This window comes from Ochotona curzoniae, unplaced genomic scaffold, assembly GCF_017591425.1.
Source record: "Ochotona curzoniae isolate NIBS_2020 unplaced genomic scaffold, NIBS_Ocur_1.0 contig_2861, whole genome shotgun sequence".
Lineage (NCBI taxonomy): Eukaryota > Metazoa > Chordata > Mammalia > Lagomorpha > Ochotonidae > Ochotona > Ochotona curzoniae.
Window position 1 is genome coordinate 3,169,209 of NW_024465620.1, and position 24,799 is coordinate 3,194,007.

A 24,799-nucleotide genomic window follows, 5' to 3' on the forward strand; every position below is an offset into this window, starting at 1 on the left:
CCAGCATCAGAGCATGGGTTCAAGCCCTGGCATCTCCACTTCCCATCCAGCTCCCCACTCATGCGCCTGGGAAAGCAGCGGAACAAGGCCCTTGGGTCCCTGCATCCATGTGGGAGACCTGGATGGGTGCCAGCCACCTCGTGGCTTTGGCCTGGCCCAGCCTAGGCTGTTGTGACTGTGGTCATTTGGGGTTGGAAGATCTCTGTTTCCATGTGTAACTGCCTTTCAAATAACTACAGCATTCATTGGCTCTGTAAAGAGACAAACGCCCAGTTAGGACGGCTCAAAGCCAAGCCTCAAGCAGGGTCCGCCTGCCCTGTGACCATCCGCCTGCCCTATGACCATCAGCCGGCGCTGTGACCATCAGCCTACCCTATAACCATCAGCCTGCGCCGTGACCATCCGCCTGCCTTGTGACCATCAGCCTGCACCGTGGCCCGTGATTGTCCACCTGCGCCGTGACTGTCCGCCTGCGCCGTGGCCGTCCGCCTGCGCCGTGGCCTTTGCATCACTGCACACATGGACCCCCTCCCTGCTCCCGCCTCCCTCGGTCACCAGCGTCAGGAACCATCATGCCTACAGATGTGCCACGTGCCAGGGGCTCAGCGCTGCTCTCCTCACAGTGTACCTGAGGTCAAGTGTCAGGAAAGGCAGGAGAACCATGGTCCCGACCAGGGTGGGGGGTCTCCTTGAGCCGGTCTAGAGGGCTGGCTTCCCCACAGTGTGACCCGAGGGCAGGGCACTAGGGGCTGGGCAGAGGGGGCTCCCCCTAGCCACGGCCAGCATCCCCCAAAGGAAGGCTGTACTAAGGTGAGGCCTCTGACCCTGGCTGTGATGTCAGAGTGTGTTGTTTGATTGATGCCTGATTAATACAATCCCCGCCCACACCGTGCACTGCCCCAGCCCCCCCATCTCCCCACCAGACCCGCCCCCAGGGCCTGCTGGTGCCAGGTGAGCGCTCAGGTATGCGGAGGGAGGCGTTGGCCTGGGGAGGGAGCTAGGAGGAGGGGCCAGTGGCTTGGCCGGCCTGGGGAGCTGAGAGCCAGTGGGGACAGAGGCAGACAGCAGTGCAGGTAAGGAGGCCTGGCCCTGGAGAGGAGGGGGCCTGGGGCTGGACCCTCGGGTCTGAGGGAGGAGGGGGCGACGGGCTGGACCCGTGGGTCTGAGGGAGGAGGGGCTGGGGCTCTGAGATCTCCACTGGCCGCCAGGTCCAGTCGTCCCCAGTTCCTTGCCGGCTTCCAGGGCAGCGGCCGGAGCCGCCCTTGTCAGCGCCATGAACACCTCCACTGGGTAAGTGCCCCTGCCCCCTGTCGCCCCACACCTTCACCACCCAGCAGACCCTGCTCGCTGCAGCCAGGCCCAGCACACACACCCGAGGAGGAAGCCAGCGTGGTCGGGGTTAGGGCAGACACCGCATCCTATCAGGGGTCCCCGGAGCCTCTGACCCTCCCCTGCCAGGGTCCCGCCCCGCTGGAACTTGCAGAAATGCTGGCGGGCAGCAAGTGCAGCGCTGGGGAGGTTCCACTGCGGCTGCTGGCATCCCAGGCGGGCAGGAAGAGGCTCTGGGAGAAGGGATGACAGGAGCTTCCTAGGGGCCAAGCACCAGCCCATCCTGCGCATTCCGTGGGGTGCTCCGAGCCTCCGGGGCTGACCTGTTTTGCGGGGGTACAAGCTGGGCAGAAGGAGCAACAGGAGGCCCCTGACCTCCGGGGTTCTCAGGAGCCAGTGACCTTGGAAAGGAGACCAGGATGCACGTGGCAGCTGAGAGGCCATGAACTCTTACCTGTACGGCCCTGGGGGGCCTGGAGCCACAGCCAGGGAGAAAGGTCAGGGCATGGGGGGGTGCAGCCGGGCTCCAGCCCAGGCCTGTGTGACAGCAGGCACCTGCTCCCTGCCACCGCCTGCTGGTGCCACACCTCCCCCGTCCTCCTGAAGCCCAGCTCAGGCCCCACCCTCTCCCCTGCCCACGGCCCCCTGTCCCCACAGGACCCTCATTCCTCTCTATTCCCCCCTCCCCAGCCCAGAGGCTGCCCCCAAGCCAAGTGCCAAGTCCATCTACGGTGAGTCAGGTGTCCCAGAGCCATGGGAAGGGGCCTGTGGGTGCTGGGATGAGCACCAAGGCCTTTAGGGAGGAGGGACTGGACCCCTGGGTGTGAGGGAGAAGGGGCTGGACCCCTGGGTGTGAGGGAGGAGGGGCTGGGCTGGACCCCTGGGTGTGAGGGAGGAGGGGCTGGACCCCTGGGTGTGAGGGAGGAGGGGCTGGGCTGGACCCCTGGGTGTGAGGGAGGAGGGGCTGGGCTGCACCCCTGGGTGTGAGGGAGGAAGGGCTGGGCTGGACCCCTGGTCTGAGGGAGGAGGGGCTGGACCCCTGGGTGTGAGGGAGGAGCGTGGGACCCCCGGGTCAGAGTTCCCTGCTGCGCCCACAGAGCAGAGGAAGCGGTATTCCACAGTGGTCATGGCTGACGTGTCCCAGTATCTGGTGAACGTGAGTCCGGTGTCTTCCTCCGGGACAGGGGTCGGGGGGCTCTGGGGCGGCGCTGGGCCGCGGGAGGCCGGGGAGAGCGGGGTGTGTACAGGCGCTGCCAGCTCTCGGCCTCGTGCGCCCGCGGACACAGAGTCAGGGACCTCGAGGCCGCTCCGACTCCGGCCAGCTCTGGCGCCGGGCAGCTGGCCACGGGGGTGAGAGAGGGTAGGAAAAGCCCGGGACTCAGCCCCTCGCCGCCCGCCCCAGCACCTGGTGACCTTCTGCCTGGGCGAGGAGGACGGCGTGCACACGGTGGAGGACGCCTCCAGGAAGCTGGCGGCCATGGACAGCCAGGGCCGCGTCTGGGCGCAGGAGATGCTGCTGCGGGTGTCCCCGGACCACGTGGCGCTGCTCGACCCCACCTCCAAGGTGCGGGGCGCGGGGTGCGGGGAGCCGCCGCGGGCGCGCCCCGTCCGGCCCCGGCCTCAGCTCGCCGTCCGCCCCGCAGGAGGAGCTGGAGTCGTACCCGCTGGGCGCCCTGCTGCGCTGCGACGCCGTGACGCCGCCGGGCCGGGCCCGCGCGCTGCTGCTGCTGGTGTGCCAGGAGCCCGAGCGCGCGCAGCCCGACGTGCACTTCTTCCAGGGGCTGCGCCTGGGGGTGCGCGGGGCGGGGCCGTGGGGGCGGGGCCGTGGGGGCGGGGCCGCGGGGCGGGGCTACCGCGGGGCGGGGCTGCCGGGGCGGGGCCATTGACGGGGCCTCCGTGTGGGCGAGGCTACCATGGGCGTGGTCCAGAGAGATGGGCGGGGATTCCATGTGATTGACGGGCTTCCTGCGATGGGTGGGGCCTCCCAAGGGGTGTGTGTGTGTATGTGAGAGACCCTCCCGTTGTGGGCGTGTCTCACTCGGTGGGCGGGTCTCTGTGTTGGGGCGTTTCCGCTGGCGTGGGCGGGGCCCCCGCAGGGGAGGGGCGTGGCTTGACGCTGTGATTGGCAGGCGGAGCTGATCCGAGAGGACATCCAGGGGGCCCTGCACAGTTACCGCTCAGGCCGCGGCGAGCGCAGGGCGGCGGCGCTCAGGTGAGGGCGGGATCCGAGGGGAGGGCGGGTCCAGGTGAGGGCGGGGTCCAAGGGGAGGGCGGCGGCGCTCAGGTGAGGGCGGGATCCAAGGGGAGGGCGGGGTCCGAGGGGAGGGCGGGGTCCGAGGGGAGGCGGGGTCCAGGGGAGGCGGGGTCCGGAGGGGAGGGCTGGGTCCGAGGGGAGGGCGGGATCCAGCGGAGGGCGGGGTCCGAGGGGAGGGCGGGGTCCAGGGGAGGCGTGGTCCAGGGGAGGCGGGGTCCGAGGTCAGGTCGGGGTCCAGCGGAGGGCGGGGTCCAGCGGAGGGGCTCCCGGTCCCAGCCGGCCTTGCCCCGTCCAGGGCCACGCAGGAGGAGCTGCAGCGCGAACCCGCGCCCGCCGACACGCCGCCCCTGCAGCGCCGCCCGTCGGTGCGCGCCGTCATCAGCGCGGTGGGGCCCACCGGCCGCGGCCGACCCCGGGAGGACCCCATCCCCGAGGCCGAGGGGGCGCCCGGCGCGGCCTGCCAGGATCCGGGGCCGCGGGGGCCGGAAGTGCCGGGGCTGCAGGCGGAGCGCGAGGTGGTGAGTGGGCGGGGCCAGGAGGGCGGGGCCTGCGTGCAGGTCGGATCCGGGGTGGGCGGGCTCTCGGAGGGCGTGGTCAGGAGTGGGCGGGACTCGCGTGGGGCGGAGTCGCTCTCCGTGCGTCCTGAGTGGCGGGGCTGTGCCAGGGGGCGGGGCCTGTAACTGCTGCACCACGTGTGCACCACTGGGTCCCGCTGTGCCCCCTGCGCCCCTCGCTCTCCCCGGCACCCCCCACTCTCCCCTGCACCCCTGTGCCCCCTGCGCCCCCCGCTCTCCCCTGCGCCCCCCCGCTCTCCCCTGCGCCCCCCGCTCTCCCCTGCGCCCCCCGCTCTCCCCTGCACCCCTGTGCCCCCTGCGCCCCCCGCTCTCCCCGGCGCCCCCCGCTCTCCCCTGCGCCCCCCCCGCTCTCCCCTGCGCCCCCCGCTCTCCCCTGCACCCCTGTGCCCCCTGCGCCCCCCGCTCTCCCCTGCGCCCCCCGCTCTCCCCTGCGCCCCCCGCTCTCCCCTGCACCCCTGTGCCCCCTGCGCCCCCCGCTCTCCCCTGCGCCCCCCGCTCTCCCCTGCACCCCTGCACCCCAGGTGCCCCCCGCTCTCCCCTGCGCCCCCCGCTCTCCCCTGCACCCCTGCACCCCGGTGCCCCCCGCTCTCCCCTGCGCCCCCTGCACCCCCGGTGCCCCCCGCTCTCCCCTGCGCCCCTGGCCTCTGCGGGGTTCAGGCCCGGGGCTCAGGCGCGTCCCCGGCCCCCAGGACCTCCTGAACCACGTGTTTGAGGACGTGGAGAGTTTCGTTTCGAGGCTGCAGAAGTCGGCCGAGGCGGCCCGGGTGCTGGAGCACCGGGAGCGGGGCCGCAGGACCCGGCGCCGCGCGTCCGGGGGTAAGGGGGCGCGCCCGCACGGGGGTCCCCGCCTCGGGTCTGCGGCGGTCGTACGCTGACCCCGCGTCCCCCCGCTGCCCCGCGCAGACGGGCTGCTGACGCTGCGGGCCAAGCCGCCGTCCGAGGCCGAGTACTGCGACGTGCTGCGCAAGATCAAGTACGCCTTCAGCCTGCTGGTGAGCGCGGCGACCTGGGGACCCGGGCCCCGAGTGACCGCTGCCCGCCTCCCTGGCCCCGACCCTGAGTGACCGCTGCCTGTCTCCCCACCGCAGGCCCGGCTGCGCGGCAACATCGCCAACCCGTCCTCCGCCGAGCTGCTGCACTTCCTCTTTGGGCCCCTGCAGATGGTGGGTCTGGGGTCCAGCCGCCCGCCGCCCTGACCGCCCTGACCGCCCCGCCGCCCTGACCGCCCTGACCGCCCGCTCCATCCCGGCAGATCGTCAACACGTCCGGCGGCCCCCAGCTGGCCAGCGGCGTGCGCAGCCCGCACCTCACCGCCGAGGCCGTGGCGCTGCTGCGGGACAACGTGACTCCGCGCGAGCGTGCGCTCTGGGCCTCGCTGGGCGACGCGTGGACCAGGCCGGGGTAGGCGGGGCGACGGGTGTGGCCACCTGGGGCGTGGTCGCTGGGAAGGGCGTGGCCACAGGACGTGGTTATGGCGACGGGTGTGGTCACCGGGGGCGTGTCATGGAGCAGGGGCGTGGTCAGCAGGAGAGTGTGGTAATCTGGCTGGGCGTGGTCAGCGGGGAACGTGCTGATTGGAGGAGCAGGGATCTGGGGCGGACCCAAGACACAATTCGGTACCCGAGAAAAGGCCGGACAGCAGACTGGACCAATGGCGTTGGAAGAAAGGCGGGGCTTAGCGGGAGGGGCGTGGCCACGGAGAGGGTGTGGTCACAGAAGGGGCGTGGTGACTCCGAAGGTGAGCCGGTCGTGCGGAGCGCCGGGACCCGGGCTGGGGATCCCGAGAGCGGGCAGGGGCGAGGCTCCGGGGCTCCGGGGTCCGCAGGGGCGAGGCTCCGGGGAGGCGGCCCGCGCACGCGGCTGAGCCGAGCCCGCCCGCCCCCGGCCGCAGGCTGGAGCTGCCCCCGGAGGAGGGCGCCCCGTACCGCCCCGAGTTCTGCAGCGGCTGGGAGCCCCCGGCCAGCGACCCGCAGGGCCGCCCCTGGGAGGACCCGGTGCACAGGCAGCTGCAGCACGAGCGGCGGCGCTGGCAGGTGAGGTTGCCGGGGTGGGGCACAGCGGGCGGACCCCCGAGGGCGGGCGCACCCTTCTGACCCGCGCCCTTCCGGCTTCCCGCAGCAAAGCGCCCCCCGGGTGGCTGTCAATGGGTGAGTGTCCCCCTCGGCGGGGCGGGCGGGGCGGGCGGGGGCCGAGCACCCAAGGCTGACTGCACCCCCTTTGTGTCCGTCTACCCCTCCCTCCTGCCTGCCGCCTCGCACAGGTGGGTGAGGTGGTGAGGGGCTGGGGTTGGGGGCTGGGAGAGGGGGGAGGAGCAGGGAATGGGGCAGGAGAGGGGAGCCGCAAGGGGCTGGGAGTGGGTGGACCCCAAGGACGGGGCCCCCTGGGGTGCTGCAGGGAGGTGGCCGGGAGTGGGGGTGTGAGTCTGGGAAGGAGCTGGGGGAACAGCTTCGGGGAGACTTGGGAAGGGGTGGTGTCAGCGTTCGGGTGCAGGCAGAGGTGAGTGTCCCTGGGGGGGTCAGGAAACTGAGGCTGAGCAGGAGGCGGAGGGTGGCGGGGACCCTAGGCCACTCAGGGAATAGGGGCAGAACGGAGGTGGGGGGACAGGACAGGGCTGGGGGAGGCAGGGGGCGAGCCTCTCGGCTGGGACAGCTGCAGGGAGCTGCCGGCCCCACACAGGGGGCGCCGCGGCCCTGAAGACCCCCCCTCTCTCCTGCACAGGTAGGCCAGCTGGGGGCAGAGGTCCCTTACTGGGCCCCTGCTGCCAGTCACCAGCTCTGGGCAGCGGGCAGGGGACGGGACAGCTGCTGCTTCTGGTGGTGCTGGGGCACTGGCAGTTAGAGCTCTCTGCTGGCCCGTGTGGGCTGCACCTCGGCCTGAGGGGCGTTCGCAGGAATGAAGGGAACTGGGTGGGAGTCCAGGCACCAGGTCCTTCCTGCCAAGGACCACGTCCAGTCAGCTGTCCGTGCACAGAACCCGGCAGGTGGCTGGGGTGGCTGGCCTCCCACCCGGGGCTCCATTAACAGTATTAACCTGGCCCCTGCTCCGCCCCTGCTTGGCCGTAACCCCAGCTCACCAGGGCTTTGCTCAGGCGGGCAGTGCACCTGGCTGCCCTCTGACCCCCACGCCCCTCCCCCCAGTCACCAAGATGCAGAGTTGGGAGCAGAACCACAGCTGGAACAGGAGCCCGCGGCCGGGAAGTGGGTGCGGTGTGACTATGACTTCCAGGCCCGTAACAGCAGCGAGCTGTCGGTCAAGCAGGGGGACGTACTGCAGGTCGGCCAGGAGCGGGGTGGGGGTGGGGGTCCGGGGGACGTACTACAGGTCGGCCAGGAGCGGGGTGGGGGTCGGGGGGACGTGCTGCAGGTCGGCCAGGAGCGGGGTGGGGGTCGGGGGGACGTGCTGCAGGTCGGCCAGGAGCGGGGTGGGGGTCGGGGGGACGTACTACAGGTCGGCCAGGAGCGGGGTGGGGGTGGGGGTCGGGGGGACGTACTATAGGTCGGCCAGGAGCGGGGTGGGGGTCGGGGGGACGTGCTGCAGGTCGGCCAGGAGCGGGGTGGGGGTCGGGGGGACATATGCCAAGGGGGTTGGGACAGGGATCAGACGGACATGCCATTGGGGGCTAGGGTGTCAGGTGAAGGCCTGAGGCTGGCCAGCCCTCAACTCCAGACCCTGGCTTCGAGCCCTTGTCCCCTGCCCGGTGCAGGTCCTGGATGACCAGCGCAAGTGGTGGAAGGTTCGGGACCCTCAGGGGCAGGAGGGATACGTGCCTTATAACATCCTGACGCCCCACGCGGCTCCTGTGGTGGACTGCGGCCAGCACCCTGCCCAGCCCCTGGTAAGCCGGGGGGATCAGGTCGAGAGTAGATCGGGTGCAGAAGTGACCCCAGAGCCAGCAGCCGGCCTCTCTACTTCAGGAGCCCAGCACGCCCCCCGCCCCACTGGCCCCGGCCCCGTCCCGGCCGCGCTGGGATAGCTGCGACAGCCTCAATGGCCTGGACCCCAGCGAGAAGGGTGAGTGCGGTGGAGAGCTGGCCCGCGGGAGTCCCGCACGCCCACGCACTGAGCCCGCACCGACCCCGCACCACACTCTGCCCGCAGACAAGTTCTGCCAGATGCTGAGCGTGAACGAGGAGCTGCAGGCACGCCTGGCCCGCGGCCGCTCGCTGCCCGCACCCCGCGCCGAGCCCCGCGCCGCCGAGCCGCAGCTGGGCCGGCACTCCGACGCCGCCGAGGTGCGCGCCTGGCTGCAGGCCAAGGGCTTCAGCTCCGGGTGAGCAAGGGGCGGGCGCTGACCGGCGGGGCAGGGGTGGGGGGCCAGCGCTGAGCAGGACTCCTGGGCCCTGACCACCGCGCTGTCCCCCAGGACCGTGGAGGCGCTGGGGACGCTGAGCGCCGCGCAGCTCTTCTCGCTGCAGAAGGACGAGCTGTGCGCAGTGAGCCCCGAGGAAGGGCCGCGAGTGTACAGCCAGGTGGCCGTGCAGCGAGCGCTGTGGCAGGTGAGCCGGGGGAGCGAGGGCAGAAGGCAGGTGAGCCCCGGGAATTGAGAGCGGGGTCCTGAGGCCCCCCAACCCCCTGCCACAGGACAGGGAGAAGGTGTCGGAGCTGGAGGTGGTGATGGAGAAGCAAAAGAAGAAAGTGGAAGGTGGCACGGCCGCGGAGGTTCTCTGACCCCTGCAACACTGCCTCCTGCGGGGGAAGGGCTCTGTGCCAGCCCCCCGGACCACGGGGCCCCTAACCCCGGGCCGGCCACAGCGCCCAGGACGGGCACGCAGCGAACCCGCACGCTGGCACGCGCTGTCCCCCTTTATAAAGAGCCTCTCCACAAGTGTGTGGCTGTCCGTCCCTTCTCTAGCCGGCTGCCCCTCGCCGTGCCTGCAGGGCACTGGTCCCTCCAGGCCTGAGACCTTGTCCAGCACCTGCGGCCTGTCCTTCCAGCCAGCTCTGGCCCGGCTGTTGGCGGGGCTGCGGCAGGCCCTTGGGTCTGCGCTGGGGAAGCCACCCTGAGCCCAACTGCCCCCTGGCACCCACAGCTCCGCCCAGAGGCTTGGCCGGTCCACCAGCGGCTGAGGGCCAGCTTTCTCCCGGGCTTCCCCCCACAGCACAGTGCGGGCCACCAGCCCTGTGGGAGAGGTCAGCTCTGGAGCCGTAAGCCCCTGCCCTACCCCCACCCCGGAATGAGCCCTGTGCAGGAAGAGCACGGCCAGCAGTGTCCTCACCTCAGGCCCCTGCCCCACATCCCTCCGACTGCACCTGCCTGAGCTACCCGCAGGGCCCCCGCTGCCCTTCCCAACCTGACCAAGCTCAGCGCGGTGCTGGGGCTGTCCAGTCACCCCTCCACCCCTTGCCAGCCCACCTCTCGCTCCTAACCAAGGAGCCAGACATGCCAGTGGCCAGAGGGAGGAGCTAGGACTGCCCCCTCACTGCCATGCTTTGCCCAGGCCAGCCTCGCTGGACCTGGACTCCGTCCTGCACCAGCGGGGGCACAGCCAGGTGAACTTGGGGAACCTCGTTCCTCCCTGCAGACCACCCTGTCCCCCTCCGCCAGAGCAGCAGCAGCCCCGAGCCCGTGGGCTCCGTCCTTGAGGCACCAAGCCCATACCAGCCTGCCCGTGGCCAGCTCCCGTCTCAAGTGGCAACTTCATCACATTTATTTGTGGTGCCTGTGCTTTGTCTCAAAAATACCTCCTCCCCCTGCCCCACCCAGGAGTGGGGAGGGGGCAGCAAAAAATAGCAGACGCCCCTCCCTATTGCACACGGACCCGCTTTGTGGTCCACCCGGCGCAGGCCGGTGGGCTCTTGGCACGTTCTGGATCCTGCTCGGGGAGGGGTGCTGGGGGGCATCACACGTGCTGGGGGCTCCGGGGCAGCCCCTCCGCTCCGCTGCTCCCTGCACAGCCTGGTCCCGGCTCCTCCCTGGTCCTCAACGACATCCCCTACCTGGCTCGGCCTCCCCCAGGGGGGCTATGGCTTCTCTCGACCCCGGAGCCCTGTCACGCGTGCTCACGCGGGGGAGGGGTTTGTGTTTGGCAGAAGCAGCTGCGTACACGCGGGCGTGGGGGTCCTGCCGTCACTTGGAGAGCTTGCTGATGACTCGGATCAGCGCTGCATTCTCGTCCTTGAGCCGCTGGTTGTCAGCTCGGAGGTCGGACAGGGCCTGCAGGACGGGCAGCTCAGCCGGGGCCGTGCCCGCCGTGCACGCCCCCAGCACCCCAGCCAGCACCTACCTTCAGCTCCTCCTCCAGCTCCGCGGCCTTGCGCTCCAGAGCCCTGCGCTCCTGGATGGATGGGGGAGTCAGAAGCCCGGGAGGGGCAGCAGGGGAGGTCGTGTGCCCCCCGACCCTGAGGGACGCAGCTGGCCCTACTCACGAATCTCTCCAGCTCCAAGAGGGCTGGCCGCTCGGCGAAGCGCTCCTGCCTCTGGGGAGGACCAAGACAAGCACCAGTTTCAGCACCGAGGGCTGGACCCCCACCACTGGCCCTGCCCCTTGTGGCTCAGCATCTGCCTCCCCCTGTGTGTGGCAGAGCTGGGGTCCACCCCCAGTGCCCTCCTGCCGCCCAGGGCCCCACCCGCTGTCCAGGCCCACCCACTGCCCCGCTGCCGCTACCCTCACCTGCGTGGCCCGCTCCAGCTCCACTTTGAGCTGTGCCAGCCGCAGCGTGGTCTCGGTGAGGGCCTCACGCAGCCGTTCATTCTCCTGGCGCAGATCTGCATACAGCTACGGGTGTACAGGTGCAGGGAGCCAGGTGGGTCAGCCAGCCAAGGAGGGGGGTGGAGCAGGCAGGGCCACGCTGACAGGGCAGGGAGCAGGATTCACACCTTCCGGAAACCTCCGTCGGAATCTCGAGGCTCGGGCTGGGGCTCAGGATCCGGCTTGGGGTCGCTCATGCCAGGCTGCCTGCGCGAAGCGGGTCCGCCGCCGTCGGGAGCGCTGGGGGGGCGGAGCTGGGTCAGGCTGGCCGCCCCACAAGGCCACGGGCCCACCGGCCCCGTCCAACCCCACTCCTACCTGCACTCCGGGCCGGGGTCTGCCTCCTCTCCCTGCGAACACAGGGGGGCTCAGAAGGGAACTGGGGAGCACCTGCACCAGGCCCCTCACCTCCGCAGGCCCCTCACCTCCGCAGGCCCCTCACCTCCGCAGGCTCCCACCCTCCGCAGGCCCCTCACCTCCGCAGGCTCCCACCCTCCGCAGGCCCCCACCCTCCGCAGGCCCCTCACCTCCGCAGGCCCTCACCTCCGCAGGCCCCCCACCTCCGCAGGCCCCCCCCCTCCGCAGGCCCCCACCCTCCGCAGGCCCCCACCCTCCGCAGGCCCCTCACCTCCGCAGGCCCCACACCTCCGCAGGCCCCTCACCTCCGCAGGCCCCTCACCTCCGCAGGCCCCTCACCTCCGCAGGCTCCCACCCTCCGCAGGCCCCCCACCTCCGCAGGCCCCTCACCTCCGCAGGCCCCCCACCTCCGCAGGCCCCCACCCTCCACAGGCCCCTCACCTCCGCAGGCCCCTCACCACCGCAGGCTCCCACCCTCCGCAGGCCCCCACCCTCTGCAGGCCCCTCACCTCCGCAGGCCCCTCACCACGGCAGGCTCCCACCCTCCGCAGGCCCCCACCCTCCGCAGGCCCCTCACCTCCGCAGGCCCCCGCCACTCCTTGCCGACCTTGCGGTGCTCCCGGGCGGCCTGGGGTCCCTGACCCTGCCCGTCGGGCGCCTCTGCTGGGAGAGGGGCAGCAGTCAGACCAGGCCCCCCAGGGAGGCCGTGCCCTGGAGGGTCACTACTGGGGCGGGGGCACGGCCCTCACCTCTTTCGGCAGGGTTCTCCGCGTCCTCCAGTCCGGGGACCCGGGGCCTCCGGGAAGGCTCCTGCGGCGAGGGGGCGGGTCAGAGGACGGCGCGCCCGGGCCCTCCCGCCGCCCCTGGCGCCCGCTCACCAGGCTGGGCACGGCTGGCCTCCCGGCCTCGGCGGCCCGGCCCGCCGTCTTCTCGGCTTCCTTGAGGTCCGTCAGCGTCACACCCTGGCGGGGAAGGGTGGTCAGGGCCGGCCGGCCCCTGGGGGCCCAGCGCTCGCACAGCCCCGCACAGCCCCGCACAGCCCCGCACAGCCCCGCACAGCTCCGCACAGCCCCGCACAGCCCCGCGGCCCTCACCTGTGTGGCTCTGCGCGACTGGCGCATGAGGCGGGAGCGGGCTTTGCGCTGGGACTCGGACTCCTCGTCACGCACGGGCATCTGGTAGGACCTGAGCAGGACCCCCGCTTCAGGCAGGGCTCCCCGCCGGCCTGGCCCCCACCAGGCCGCCGTGCCCAGGCCTGGGCTCACCTGCGCCGGTCCCTGGACTCCGCTGCTGGCGCTGGGGGGTCGGGCTCCAGCCTCGGGGAGGGGCCGCTGCAGTCATCCGAGGGAGGGGGCTGCGAGGCCGGCTCAGACCTGTGAACGTGACCTTAGCTGGCACGTGCAGCAGGGGACAGAAGGGACGGGACGGAGCCTCAGTCCACACAGACAGCACCGGGCAGGGACAGGGCAGCGACACAGGGCCTGCAGGAGGCGAGGCCTGACGGTGCCCAAGGCCGTGGGGCTGAGTCGGGTCCCACTGTGGTACTCACGGGGCAGAGGGTTCTGGCACCTTCCAGGAGAGGCTCGGGGTAACCCTGGCCAGCCGGGGCTCCCTGGCCTGAGAGGACAGTGCAGTTAGGGTCTCTGGAGGGCAGTGCAAGCCCCGCCCCACAGCGTCCCCCCTCACCTGTCGGCAGGTCCCGTCCAGGCCAGGGGACGAGGCGGAGCGCCGCAGCCCGAGCGTCCCCTCGGCCCCATGCCCATCAGGGGGACCCAGGGCTCCCGAGCTCTCGGTCTTCTGCAGGCCGAAGCGCCTGGAGAAGGGGGCGTCCTCGGGGGCCTGCAGAGGCAGGGGGCCTGAGCTATGGAGCGGGGGACAGGGCCCAGCCCCTCACAGGGGACAGGCTGGACAAAGATATAAACGCACGCGCCCAGGAGGACCCTGAGAACGGGAACAGGAGGGAGCGGGGTCCTCGGTTTCACTCCCTGGCCAACCCCATACCATGGTACCCATACTCACTGTGCCGCCCGGAGCACTGGGGGGTGGGGAGGACACTCCATTGAGGGCACTGGGCTCTGCAGCAGGGGGCACTGCGGGAAGGGGTGTGCAGAGCTGCTGCCAGGACTACCACCCTGACCTGCATCCTTAGAAATGGGGGGCCAGCCCCTCCTCCCTCACACCCAGGGGTCCAGCCCCTCCTCCCTCACACCCAGGGGTCCAGCCCCTCCTCCTTCACACCCAGGGGTCCAGCCCAACCCCTCCTCCCTCACTCCCAGGGGTCCAACCCAGCCCCTCCTCCCTCACACCCAGGGGTCCAGCCCCTCCTCCTTCACACCCAGGGGTCCAGCCCAGACCCTCCTCCCTCACACCCAGGGGTCCAGCCCAGCCCCTCCACCCTCACACACAGGGGTCCAGCCCCTCCTCCCTCACACCCAGGGGTCCAGCCCAGCCCCTTCTCCCTCACACCCAGGGGTCCAGCCCAGCCCCTCCTCCCTCACACCCAGGGGGCCAGCCCAGCCCCTCCTCCCTCAGACCAGGGGTCCAGCCCCTCCTCCCTCACACCCAGGGGTCCAGCCCCTTCTCCCTCACACCCAGCTCCCCCAGACCCCTGCCAGCCAGTGGCTCTCACCTGCAGGGCCTTCCCCGTCCTCCTCGTCCCGCGGGGGGAGAGCCCCGGCTGTGGCTGTGGCAGGTTTGCGTTCCTTGGACAGATCCTGCAGAGAGCCCTTCTCACGGCTGCTGAGTCGGCACACGGAGCTCCTAGGAGGAGGAGGGGATGTGGGGTGCTGGGTCGCAGGCTAGGGGAGGCGGCACCCACCTGCCTCGGGCCCCTACCTTCTGTGCTTGCTGCTGCCACCGGAGGGTGCCTGGGGCTCTTGGCCCCTGCCCTGCAAGGCTTCCTTCTGGCTCCGAAGCTGAGTGGGAAAGAAAGGGGGCACAGGCGGGGTCAACCCAGGCCCTGGATGGAGCAGATGCCCCAGGGCTTCCCTTGGTCCAGCAGGGCGGGGCTGGGTCTGTCCTGAAGGGCAGCGGGAAGGGCGGGGGACAGGGGAGCCCTGGCCCAGTGCTTACATCTTCCTGCTTCCGGGCCAGCTCCTCCAGCAGGCTCAGCACCTCCTCATCAGCAAGGTCGCAGGGACGCTGCCCCTGGAGGCAAGAGTGGAGACACACCCAGATGAGGTGACAGTGGAGGTGCACCCAGCCCTGGCCCAGCTGCTGCCCACCTGCCCGCCCTCACCGCGTGGGTCAGCGAGTCCATGCCCCCTCCGTGCTCCGCCAGCAGGCGGCACGCGTCCTCCACACCCCAGTGGGCCGCGGCGTGCAGGGGGGTCCAGCCATCCCCATCCCGCAGCTCCGTGTCATAGCCAGCCTGGAGGAGCAGCCTAGAGGCCAGGAGACAGTCAAGGCCATGGTCACTGCACCGGCACCTGCTCCTTGGACTGCCAAGGCCACTGTGTGGGACTGCAAGCTGGCAGCCCTGGCCTCCCCTCCGCTTCCCCTGACACCCTGCCCAGGTCCCCAGCCAGCCAGCTCCTGCATCTGCTACAGTCCCGTTCTCACACCCGGGGGTGGCCCAGCACCCAGGGCAGAGACCAGAGCTGCAGCTCAGCATCCAGACCAGCCCACAGGTCAGGTCCATCCCTGGACAGGCTGGGACCACACAAGCTCCTGCTTCCCCTCCCAACCTGCATGGACTGTGCCAGGCAAACATGTGCCCCCTCAGGGCGCAGTACAAGGGCACACAGCACCCACGCCTGGAGGGAACCCCTGTGTGGCTGGGCACTGGCTGAAGGTGACCCCTGTGTGGCTGGGCACTGGCCCACAGCAGGCCACCGCAGGACTCATGGACTGTCTGCCGTGCTTGTCCTAGCTGGCAGAGGAAGACCGTAAACCAGAACATGCCTTCCCAGGAACACGAGGGGGAGACCACAGTCCCATGGGAGCTGGGGTGCCCAAGGCTGACCTTCGAGCCAGGGACCCCATCTGCGGCCTTACCGCATGACCTCAATGTAGCCCTTGGCGGCGGCCACGTGCAGCGCAGAGGCCCCGGTGCGGGGGTGGCGGGCCTCAGGCATGGCACCTCCATTCAGCCAGCATCTCGTGTCACGCAGCAGCAGCTCCTCCTCAGCCCGCTTGGCCGCCTCCACGTCCACGCCTGGGGTGAGCAGGGAAGGGGCGCCGTCAGTCCTGCCCCCCCGGGAGCCTGGGTGGTGGCTGAAGGGGCCCCAGCTCAGCCCTGGACCCCGTGTCTTCTAACAGATGTGAAACCCACAGCCAGGCAACCTGGCGCTTCACCAGTCACACGGGTTCCCCCGATCCTGTCTCACACGCATCGCAGGACTCCCAAGTGCAGCAGCCAGGCCGCAGCCGCAGACACAGAGGGCAGGGACACTTCTGCCCAGCTATGCTAAAGAGGACCCCTGCCCACCCGCCACTGACAAGCTCTTTCAGGATCAGCTGGCTTTAAAGGAGTTACAAAGACGGAGAGGCAAGATCTTCCATCCAATGGTTCACCACAGCCAGCACCAGGTCAGACGGGAGCCAGGAGCTCTCTCAGGGTCTCCCACACGGGTGCACCGGCCCAGACACTCGAGCCATCCTCCACTGCCTTCCCAGGCCACTGGCAGAGAGTTGAATGGGAACAGAGCAGCCGGGACACGAACCAGCGCCCTCACGGATGCCAGCTACAGCGCTGCCTTTGCCCGCTAGACCCCACTGCCCGCCCAAGGCAGGAGGCAAGCTGGGCTTTCCTCGGGGTCTCCAGGGACGATGACCAGTGCTGTCTAGAGCCGAGCCATCCCCTGCACCTGCCAATTCAAGCTAAGAGGAGGAACAAACCCATGCCGACCTGGTAACACTAGCTACCGTGAGAAGTAACACCGGACTGTGCTGAAGTCATCTACCTTTCCGATCTCTGCGAGCTGGTCTTACTGCAATCTCAAGCTGCTTTTGCGACCCACGTCAATCTCCCCAACATCCCCGGATGGCACCACCCAATGTGGAGAATGGATGCAACATGGGCCTCCTAACCCTTATGAAAAGCAGTTCAAGTCCCACTGCTCCATTCCAAGCAAACGCCCCCTAGTGCACTAGGAGAGTACTGCAGGATGGCACAATGCTCAGGGTCCTGCACCCGTGGGAGACCCAGAAGGCGCGCCAGGCTCCTGGCCTCAGCTGGCCCCGTGGGAGACCCAGAAGGCGCGCCAGGCTCCTGGCCTCAGCTGGCCCCGTGGGAGACCCAGAAGGCGCGCCAGGCTCCTGGCCTCAGCTGGCCCCGTGGGAGACCCAGAAGGCGCGCCAGGCTCCTGGCTTCAGCTGGCCCGGCCTGGCTGCTCTAGGATCTCTTCCTGTCTTATCTCCTGTCTCTTTCAAACAAATATACACTTTACTTTTTATTTGTTCACACTGTTTTTTTAAATTGTTATTGGAAAAGCAAATCAGATTTACAGAGCAGAGACAGAGCGCTTCCGTCCACTGGTTCACTCCCCAAGTGGCCACAACACCTGGAGCTGAGCCGATCCAAAGCCAGGAGCCATAGCTTCTGGCTCTCCCAAATGGGTGCAGGGTCCCAAGGCTGTGGGCTACCCTCTGCTGCTTTCTCAATGGGAAGTGGAGCAGCCAGGATACAAATTGTACCCATGTACGATTCCAGCACTTACGAGATGATGATTAGCCAAGTGAGTCATTGTGCAAGGTCTTCAAATACTCATATAATTCTTTTTTTTAATTTTCCACCCAATGATTCACTTCCCAAGTGGCCACATCTCTGCCAATCCGAAGCCAGGAGCCAGGAACTTCTTCCAGGTGCAGGGTCCCAAGGCTTTGGCCTGTCCTACACTGCTTTCCCAGGCCACAAACAGGGAGCTGGATGGGAAGCAGGGCCACTGGGATTAGAACTAGCACCCACATGGTATTCCTGCACGTGCAAGCTGAAGGCTTTAGCTGCTAGGCTACCACACTGGGCCCAACATATACTTTAAATTAGAAACAAGAAAACACAGCTGGGCAGCCCAAGGCCCAAGTGTGCCATGGTCACTGAGGCCAGCTAGGCCCCTTCCTCAGCAGAGACAGCTCACCAGGATATCAGACTGGGCCTGGAGTCAGTGTTCTGTGTCACCCGGTGTTAAGGAAACTGTCAGGACTTGAACAAGGATTCACACGTGATGCCAGTGTCACCAGTGGCGGCTTGGCCAACTCACTGTGCCACAGTGCTGCTCGCTTCACCACACGATCCAGCAGCGCCAGGAGCTGGCTCATGCGATCCGAGCCTAGGCACTCTGGACTTTGGCCTTGTCAGCTGGGGGTACAACCCAAGTCCAAAGTACCCTGGCCCTCTGGTGCCCCTTTCCTGGGCAGCCGCTGCCAAGGAGTCTGTGTGACTCCTGGCACAGCCCAGTGGCCAGGCTGGGCAAGGGCCAAGTCCCACGGAAAGCAATGTAACAGGTGTAATGCCAGGTGCCAAGATGCTGGCTAGTGAGAATGGATGCCAGCAGGTGCCGGAACCAGGGATGCCCAGCAACACAGCATACTGAGCACGGGGCAGGTGTGAGACTAGGCAAGGAGGGGGCCGGTAAAGCCTGGGGGGACAGCCCAGGGCAGACAGCTGCGTAGGACATAGGCTGGCCAGGGCAGCCGACAGCAGGGTGCACGGGAGAGGGCTGTCATCGCCAACCATGACTCTCACTCTAAAGTGGCTCCTCTCCAAGTCGCTGTTAAGAGGCCTTCCCGCCCAGATCGCAGTGCTGTGAGGGAGCAGCCGGTGCCGCACGGGCAGCAGTCATGCACAGCCCCCAGGAAAGGTGTGCTGTCCCTCCTGTGTCCATTCTGCCAGCTGCTGCAGGTGAACGGGTGTGGGCAGCCCCCACAAAGCCACAACCCCACATCACTGCTCAGGATGCCCAATCCCGTCAGTGCTGGGCTCCAGACCTGCCCCAGCAGCTAACACACCTGGGCAGTATCAGGCAGCTCAGCCCTGCCAGTGCAGCCGCCTGGAAGTGAACCGGGGGTGGAGACCTGTCTCTAAAGACACCCAGGAGCCGCCATCTTCACCACTGTCACATGAGGCTTGGGGCTACGTCTCCCGCCTGCACATCCTCCTCACCACCTGAGGTCGCCATTCCGCACTAGACAACTGCCTCGCCCATCTGTGGGGAGCAGCGGCCGCGGGGGCACCCTGGGGCTGTCCCAGAACTTCCTTCCTTTGCAATGCTGCATACCATCCCCCTTTCTTCACTCATCCATCTTGTCACGGGACACTTGACCAGCCACTTCCGCCACCGTCCACCCCCGGGCATCTGTGAGGAAGGCACAGCCAGGAGGCTTCCAGGAAGGACGAGCAGGAAGCTCTGGGCCCCTAGGCCCTGCAGAGCCAGGACACTGGGAGAAGGGCGGGGAGAGGGCAGGCCTCCCCCACAAGGGCTGCACCTGCTTCTGTGGGGGCTTCCCAGCAGCCCATCCCTACAAGGATGTCTCCCTCACTGGGCTGATGACCCTCGCCGTGGGGGCATTGCTGTGACCAGGCTCTCCCGGGCTCCTATGGGAAGCATGGGTCAGAGCCGAGTACACAGCAAGGCCTGGCTGGGTGGCTGGGTGTGGAGCGGGAGCCATCACAGTCTTGGTGGCTGTTCTGCCCAGCTCCAGCAGACCCCAAAGCCAGGACCTCCTACCTCCCAGCCTCTCCTGAATCACAGGGGGGGAACATGGCCACTCCTATAGCCACATCTGCAGAAAAACAGAATGCAGCCCCCCTCTCGGGGTCCCCAGACCTCAGTGGTCCCTCTTCTTAGCAAAGGAGGAAGCTCACAGAGGAATATCTGGCAGACCCGAATCAAGGTCAAGAGCAGCACTAACTACTGACGGTCAGCCTGTCTGCAGGGAAACAGGGTCCAGACTAAGGAGACAGGCAACTGAGGATCCAGGCTGAGACTGTCCTCTGAGGATCCAGGCTGAGGAGGCTGTGCCCTGAGGATCCAGGCTGAGGAGACTGTGCCCTGAGGATCCAGGCTGAGGAGACTGTGCCCTGAGGATCCAGGCTGAGGAGGCTGTGCCCTGAGGATCCAGGCTGAGGAGACTGTGCCCTGAGGATCCAGGCTGAGGAGGCTGTGCCCTGAGGATCCAGGCTGAGGAGACTGTGCCCTGAGGATCCAGGCTGAGGAGGCTGTGCCCTGAGGATCCAGGCTGAGGAGACTGTGCCCTGAGGATCTAGGTTGAGGAGACTGTGTCCTGAGGCCACATTTGCGGTGCAATGGGGGCTGGACAAGCAAAGGAGTAGCGGGTAGGAAGGCAGTACACACAGGCGAAGCTCCAGCCAAGGGCATGTGAGTGAGTGGTGAGGAAGCCAGCTGCCTCCTGGCCTGGAGGCTTCCGTGACCTGCGCCCATGGCCGTGTCTTACCAGGGACATGGCACGCTCACAAGCAGCACTGGGGCTGAGGGTGACAGTGTAGAGTCAGGCTGAGGGCTGTGGCTGGTCCGAAGGGCGATGCAGGCCTTCAAACCAGCAAGATAGGCAGGAATGTGGTGTGGCAGCTGGGACACTGCCAGGGACATCCCAATTGGAGTCTGGGTTCAAGGCCTCGCTCAGCCTGCAGGCAGCTTCCTGCTGACCCACACTCAGGGGAGGACAGAGATGGCCGTGCCATCCACAGGGAGACCCAGAAGGAGCTCCAGGCTCCCTAGCCCAGCCATGGCTGATTTGGGCCTTCAGGGAGCAGAGTGTACTAGCAAATGGGAGATCTGCTTCTCAGTTAAAAAGCAGAAGCAACGAAGGAAAATGAAGCTGCATCCCACACCTTAGCCTGCCGCCTCCCAGAGAGCTTCCACTGCTTAGTCAGAAGCAAGTGAGAGTCTTGTCAGGTCAGTGGGGACACGCTGGGACAGGCAGGAGCAGGGCAGCCCCATCCCGGGACCACCTGTGCCCCTTTCCGAGGCCCAGCCAACCCTGCTCTGTCATATGAGGCATCCTGCTCATGGAGGGGGGTAAGGTAGGTAGGGGTGTGTGTGTGGGTGTGTGTAAGAAACACACAGCTGGTCCCTGGAGGTTTCACAGCCTCCATGAGGACACAGTGGGCCCACTGCCTGCAGGTTTTGCCACCAGTCCCTGCCTGGGAACCACCATGTACTGTCCCTCGCCCAACCCCTGCCCCGGGTGGTAATGCACAGGGCCTCCTCCCTGAGAACCTGCCAGGAGTCAGCAATGTCTCCCTAGCAAGAACTACAGACGACCTGGATGCGGGGACCGAGCCCCTGGGAGGCCCCGTGGGGTCCAGGGAGACCAGCTCCAAGGCCCCAGCTTGTTCGCTTGCACCTAAAGACATCCCCAACTCAGTGGCCGCCCAGGGGCCCTACGTGCCCATTCACTGGACCGGGCAACAGGGTGGGCCTGAGACCCATAGGAGAGGCACCCCTGAACACACCACCCGAGGTCCCACCCCACCCAGAGGTTCCACCCCCACCTCGGCGAGCGATCTCGGCCTTGAGTAACCCTTCCATGGCGTCTGCCTCAGCCAGGTCCAGGGGCAGGTCCCCGTCACTGTTGACGGCAGCGATGTTGGCCCCGTGGCTCAGCAGGTACCTGGGGGTAAGGGGAGGTCAGGGCTGCGGGTGGATGCGACCCGCCCAGTCCCCTACCCCCGCAGCAGCCTCACCTGGCGATGTCCAGGCACCCGCAGGAGGCAGCCACGTGCAGCGGTGTCCAGCCCTCGTTGTCCGCCTGATTCACGGTGGCACCCTGCTCTACCAGGAAACGCACCACCTCCAGGTTCTCATCAATGCAGGCCTGCAGGCGGGGGCGGGCTCAGCGAGGCGGGGCGGAAAGGGGTCCCGGTAGCCTCTGGCCTGGGCACCCTAACCTCTGACTGTCCGAGAGGGAGCCCCGCCTGACACCGGAGCTCGGCGGAACCAGGAGAGGAGCTCCGGTGTCCCGGTTCGGGAGCCTGCACAAGCCACAGGCCTCCTCCCTCAGCCCAGCCCGGGCTTCTGCAACTCCCAGCCTCGTGGACACCACGCAGACGGGGCCTGGCAGGATGTCAAGGGGTTTCCCAAGGCCCCTTTTCAGGGGACACAAACCCCACCTGGGGCAGGCCTGGCAGGTAGGGTCTGGGGTGGGGTGAACAGGTTGACGTGTGCGTGTGTGTGCGTGTGTGTGTGTGTGTGAGTGTGAACTCCAGGCATACCCAGGACCCAGGCAGGGGAGGGCTCTGGATGCCAGGGTGCTGGGTACATTAACCCCCCATCTCCCTGGCTGCCGCTGAGGACCCAGGATGCCCAGGCCCATGAAGTCATGGAAACTCGGCTGTGAGGAGGGTGGCAGAGCCCTGGGAACAAGATGAACTCTGGGCTCGTTTATTTCCATGCTGTTGTCATGGTGACAGGGAAGGGGGGCAAGTGAAGCTGGGCCTTTCCCTTTCAAGGACCTGGCCCAGCACAGGCACCGAGTGACAGCCTGAGCCAGGATGGGACCCACCCCCAGCCCCTCCTCCCTCTCACCTGGGGGTCCAGCTCAGACCCTCCTCCCTCACACCCAGGGCTCCAGCCCCTCCTCCCTCACACCCAGGGGTCCAGCCCAGCCCCTCCTCCCTCACACCCAGGGGTCCAGCCCCTCCTCCCTTACACCCAGGGGTCCAGCCCCTCCTCCCTCACACCCAGGGGTCCAGCCCAGCCCTCCTCCCTCACACCCAGGGGTCCAGCCCCTCCTCCCTCACACCCAGGGGTCCAGCCAGCCCCTCCTCCCTCACACCCAGGGGTCCAGCCCCTCCTCCCTCACACCCAGGGGTCCAGCCCCTCCTCCCTCACACCCAGGGGTCCAGTCCAGCCTTCTTCCCTCACACCCAGGGCTCCAGCCCCTCCTCCCTCACACCCAGGGGTCCAATCCAGCCCCTCTTCCCTCACACCCAGGGGTCCAGCCCCTCCTCCCTCACACCCAGGGGTCCAGCCCAACCCTCCTCCCTCACACCCAGGGGTCCAGCCCAGCCCCTCCTCCCTCACACCCAGGGGTCCTGCACCGCCCCCCCATCCCTGGCCTCTACCACAAAAGCAGCTTTGGAGTGAGGGAGGACAAATTCCCAACACAGGGGCTGGGGTCTGAAGACTGCACGCAGCATAGCCCTGAATGGGGAAAGTCCCAGAGGCTGGGCGACACAGATGTGGTGACCAATGCCCATTCCCAGGGCCAATAACGTTCCTAGGTCTTGGCACCTGCAGTCCAAAGCTCACCTTACACTCAGACCCGGCCCAAACCCCACGACCGAGTCAAACATCCCCTAATACCAGGGCTTTCCACAGAGCCACAGCAGGCGAGGATGCAGTGGGAAGGGGCAGCAGACGCCCAGGGAGCCAAAAATGGGAAAAGAGCAAGAGTAGCAACTCCCCAAAAAGAACCCCCTCTGTTTCAGGACTGAGGGACCCTACGGGCAGGAAAACAGAGCCCTGAACCCAGGGCAGGCTGCTTCTGCTGTCGCTCCCCCTCTTCAAAGCGTCCCCCTACCTCGCAAGTTTCCCCATCAGCTCCTACATTCCCTCTCGGATCCCACGAGCACCTGCTGGCTCCCACCGGCTCCGACGGGCACCTGCTGGTCCCCATCAGCTCCTACATCCCCTCTCGGATCCCACGGGCACCTGCTGGTCCCCATCAGCTCCTACATCCCCTCTCAGCTCCCACGGGCACCCGCTGGCCCGCACCAGAGCTCATGTCCCCTCTAGGCTCCCATGGGCACCTGCTGGCTCCTGCCAGCTCCCACATCCCCTCTTGGCTCCCACGGGCATCGGCTGGCCCCCACTGGAGCCCACGTCCCCCCACCGGGTCCCACCGATGCTGTGGGTCCCAGCAGCAACGGCCCAGAACAGCTCAGGCCAGCAGAGCGAAAGACCAAGAGGGACAGGAGGTGGCCCAGAGCCGGGCCGAGCAGGTGCCTTGAGGCCGTCCAGAAAAGGGGCGCTGACGCCGGTCCGCCCACGGGCGGTGAGAGAACAAGGCACGGGGACCTCGAAGGTGACCCCGGGTGCGGGGTCTGTGAGGGCAGGGCCGAGGGGGACACCGACTAGACGCGGGGCAGGCAGAGGGCAGCGCCAGTGACCCCGAGCTGGACCCGCGGGGCGGCGGCGCTCACCTGGTGCAGGGCGCTGATGCCGTCGGCGTTGGTGGAGTCCAGCACGGCGCGGGCGGGCGGCGCGCCGGGCTCGCCCTCGGCTCCGGGGCCGGGGTCGGCGGCGCGGAGCATGAGGCGCGCCTCGTCCAGGTCGCCCCCCGCGCAGGCCGCCAGGAACTCGGCGGCGCGCTCGAAGCGCACGGTGCGGGCGCGCCGCTCGCCGGGGCCCGGCTCGGCGCCCGCCCGCGCCCCCCAGCGCCGCAGCTGCTCCTGCCGCCGCTCGCGCGCCGCCGCCGCCGCCCCGGGGCCCGCCGCCGCCGGGCCGTCCTCGCCCGACATGGCGGCACCGCCGCCCGGGCGCCCGGCGAGCGCAGACAGCGACGCCGCGAGCCCCGGCAGCCGCAGCCCTGCCTCGGCCGGCCCGCCCGCCCCGGGGGCCGCCCCGCGACGCCCCGCCGGCCTCCGGGCGCCGGCCCGTGACGTCACGACGCCGCGCCCGGGCACGCCGGGAAGTGAAGTCCACTCGCGGAGTCGCGCTCCGCGGCCACGTTCCAGGACTTTATACCGCAAGGCAAACCGGGTAAGGCGCCCAGTGGAAAAACCCCGCCGGGGACTCTGGGAAATGGAGTCATTCTACGGCAGCGTGTCGCGAGGCGTTCTGGGAAGTGTAGTCACAAAACGAATGGGCGGCGTTGACTCAGCCCACCGGGACCCTAGAGGATACGGAACTAACTTTCCTTATGACTTCCACAGACTTTACGATTATTTTCTGGAAGAGATTTCTGTTTTCAGCGTGTTCCCCGCTGGTTCTCAGGGCCGGCAATACACTGAAAGGCGGCGACAGAAAGTATTTCTGAATGAATGAATGAATGAATGAACGGATCTCCTGGATCGTGGGAAACACTAGGGCATCATAGGAAATGGAGTCCGGTCGCCATCGTCGGGCCATGCTGGGAGATGTAGTCCCCAGGGCTCGGGCTCCTGCAGGCCCGCTTGGACACCTGGGAGCAGCTGCTGTCTCTTGGCTGCAGCCCGTGAGCGTAAACTGATGGATGGAACATTCTGTCTGCTTCGTCCTGTGGCCGCCACGCGCCCTCGGAGCCTCCCCGAAGGCGTTCTGCCCTTGACTTCTCCTTGGGGACGGTTTTCACAGCTCGGACCCCCGGCGGTGGCATCCCCGTGCTTAACCTTGAAACTACGGGCCCTCCTCCGTCCTTGCCGGTCCACGCGCCTTCCTCCTGCATACCAGCCAGCCTCGTAAAGTCGCTCGCAGGAGGGGTGAACTGAGGCCACGCAGGGCACTCCCCTGGCCGTGTGCACGTGGGCCACAGCCGTGCCAGGCCTGTGCTGTCCCTACACTGTCCTTGGAAAAGTTGCTTGAACTTCAGACACCCTGGGTCCTCCCCCGACTCCAGCCCGGAAAGCTGTCTCCCCCGGCCCCCAGGAGCAGCACGGAGCTCCCTGCTGTGATGTTGGCTGGAACATCCTTACACCTTCCCTGCGCCTCCTC

General features: G+C 68.0%; 2 protein-coding genes across 4 annotated transcripts; one reads left to right on the forward strand and one right to left on the reverse strand.

Moving 5' to 3' along the window:
* The first annotated feature begins 1,270 nt into the window (after positions 1-1,270).
* Positions 1,271-8,900, forward strand: EPS8L1 (EPS8 like 1). Of its 2 annotated transcripts, none has more exons than XM_040978087.1 (19): positions 1,271-1,290; positions 2,020-2,060; positions 2,427-2,485; positions 2,732-2,893; positions 2,973-3,122; positions 3,459-3,541; positions 3,879-4,101; positions 4,848-4,974; positions 5,062-5,150; positions 5,247-5,321; positions 5,411-5,559; positions 6,050-6,191; positions 6,277-6,305; positions 7,296-7,431; positions 7,862-7,993; positions 8,073-8,169; positions 8,257-8,428; positions 8,522-8,654; positions 8,740-8,900. In XM_040978087.1, the coding sequence occupies exons 1-19, from the start codon at positions 1,274-1,276 to the stop codon at positions 8,824-8,826; spliced, it is 2,103 nt and encodes a 700-aa protein (XP_040834021.1). In that variant the 5' UTR covers positions 1,271-1,273; the 3' UTR covers positions 8,827-8,900. The 2 variants fall into 2 exon arrangements, with proteins under 2 accessions (XP_040834021.1, XP_040834020.1); XM_040978086.1 differs by having other exon boundaries at positions 1,274-1,290; positions 8,076-8,169.
* Positions 8,901-9,788: 888 nt separating this feature from the next.
* PPP1R12C (protein phosphatase 1 regulatory subunit 12C) lies at positions 9,789-23,628 on the reverse strand. 2 transcript variants are annotated; one of them, XM_040978076.1, is made up of 22 exons: positions 23,311-23,628; positions 20,851-20,981; positions 20,659-20,777; positions 15,201-15,360; positions 14,443-14,587; positions 14,277-14,351; positions 14,040-14,119; positions 13,834-13,964; positions 13,224-13,294; positions 12,891-13,043; positions 12,754-12,821; positions 12,470-12,577; positions 12,299-12,389; positions 12,083-12,166; positions 11,954-12,014; positions 11,782-11,864; positions 11,166-11,197; positions 10,976-11,087; positions 10,770-10,874; positions 10,525-10,575; positions 10,383-10,433; positions 9,789-10,312 (listed from the first exon to the last, which is right to left on the reverse strand). In XM_040978076.1, the coding sequence occupies exons 1-22, from the start codon at positions 23,626-23,628 to the stop codon at positions 10,226-10,228; spliced, it is 2,316 nt and encodes a 771-aa protein (XP_040834010.1). In that variant the 3' UTR covers positions 9,789-10,225. The 2 variants fall into 2 exon arrangements, with proteins under 2 accessions (XP_040834010.1, XP_040834009.1); XM_040978075.1 differs by having other exon boundaries at positions 11,782-11,867.
* Positions 23,629-24,799: the final 1,171 nt, after the last annotated feature.

Excerpts from the sequence above, each read along its gene's own strand:
- EPS8L1 (XM_040978087.1), top strand. Across the intron at positions 4,102-4,847 it reads TGCAGGCGGAGCGCGAGGTG|GACCTCCTGAACCACGTGTT; the intron begins GTGAGTGGGCGG and ends CCCGGCCCCCAG. Across the intron at positions 6,192-6,276 it reads ACGAGCGGCGGCGCTGGCAG|CAAAGCGCCCCCCGGGTGGC; the intron begins GTGAGGTTGCCG and ends GGCTTCCCGCAG.
- PPP1R12C (XM_040978075.1), bottom strand. The coding sequence starts at position 23,628 with ATGTCGGGCGAGGACGGCCCGGCGGCGGCGGGCCCCGGGGCGGCGGCG. Across the intron at positions 20,778-20,850 it reads GGGTGCCTGGACATCGCCAG|GTACCTGCTGAGCCACGGGG; the intron begins GTGAGGCTGCTG and ends CCTTACCCCCAG. Across the intron at positions 11,868-11,953 it reads GGAGAACCCTGCCGAAAGAG|CAGAGGCGCCCGACGGGCAG; the intron begins GTGAGGGCCGTG and ends CCCCTCTCCCAG.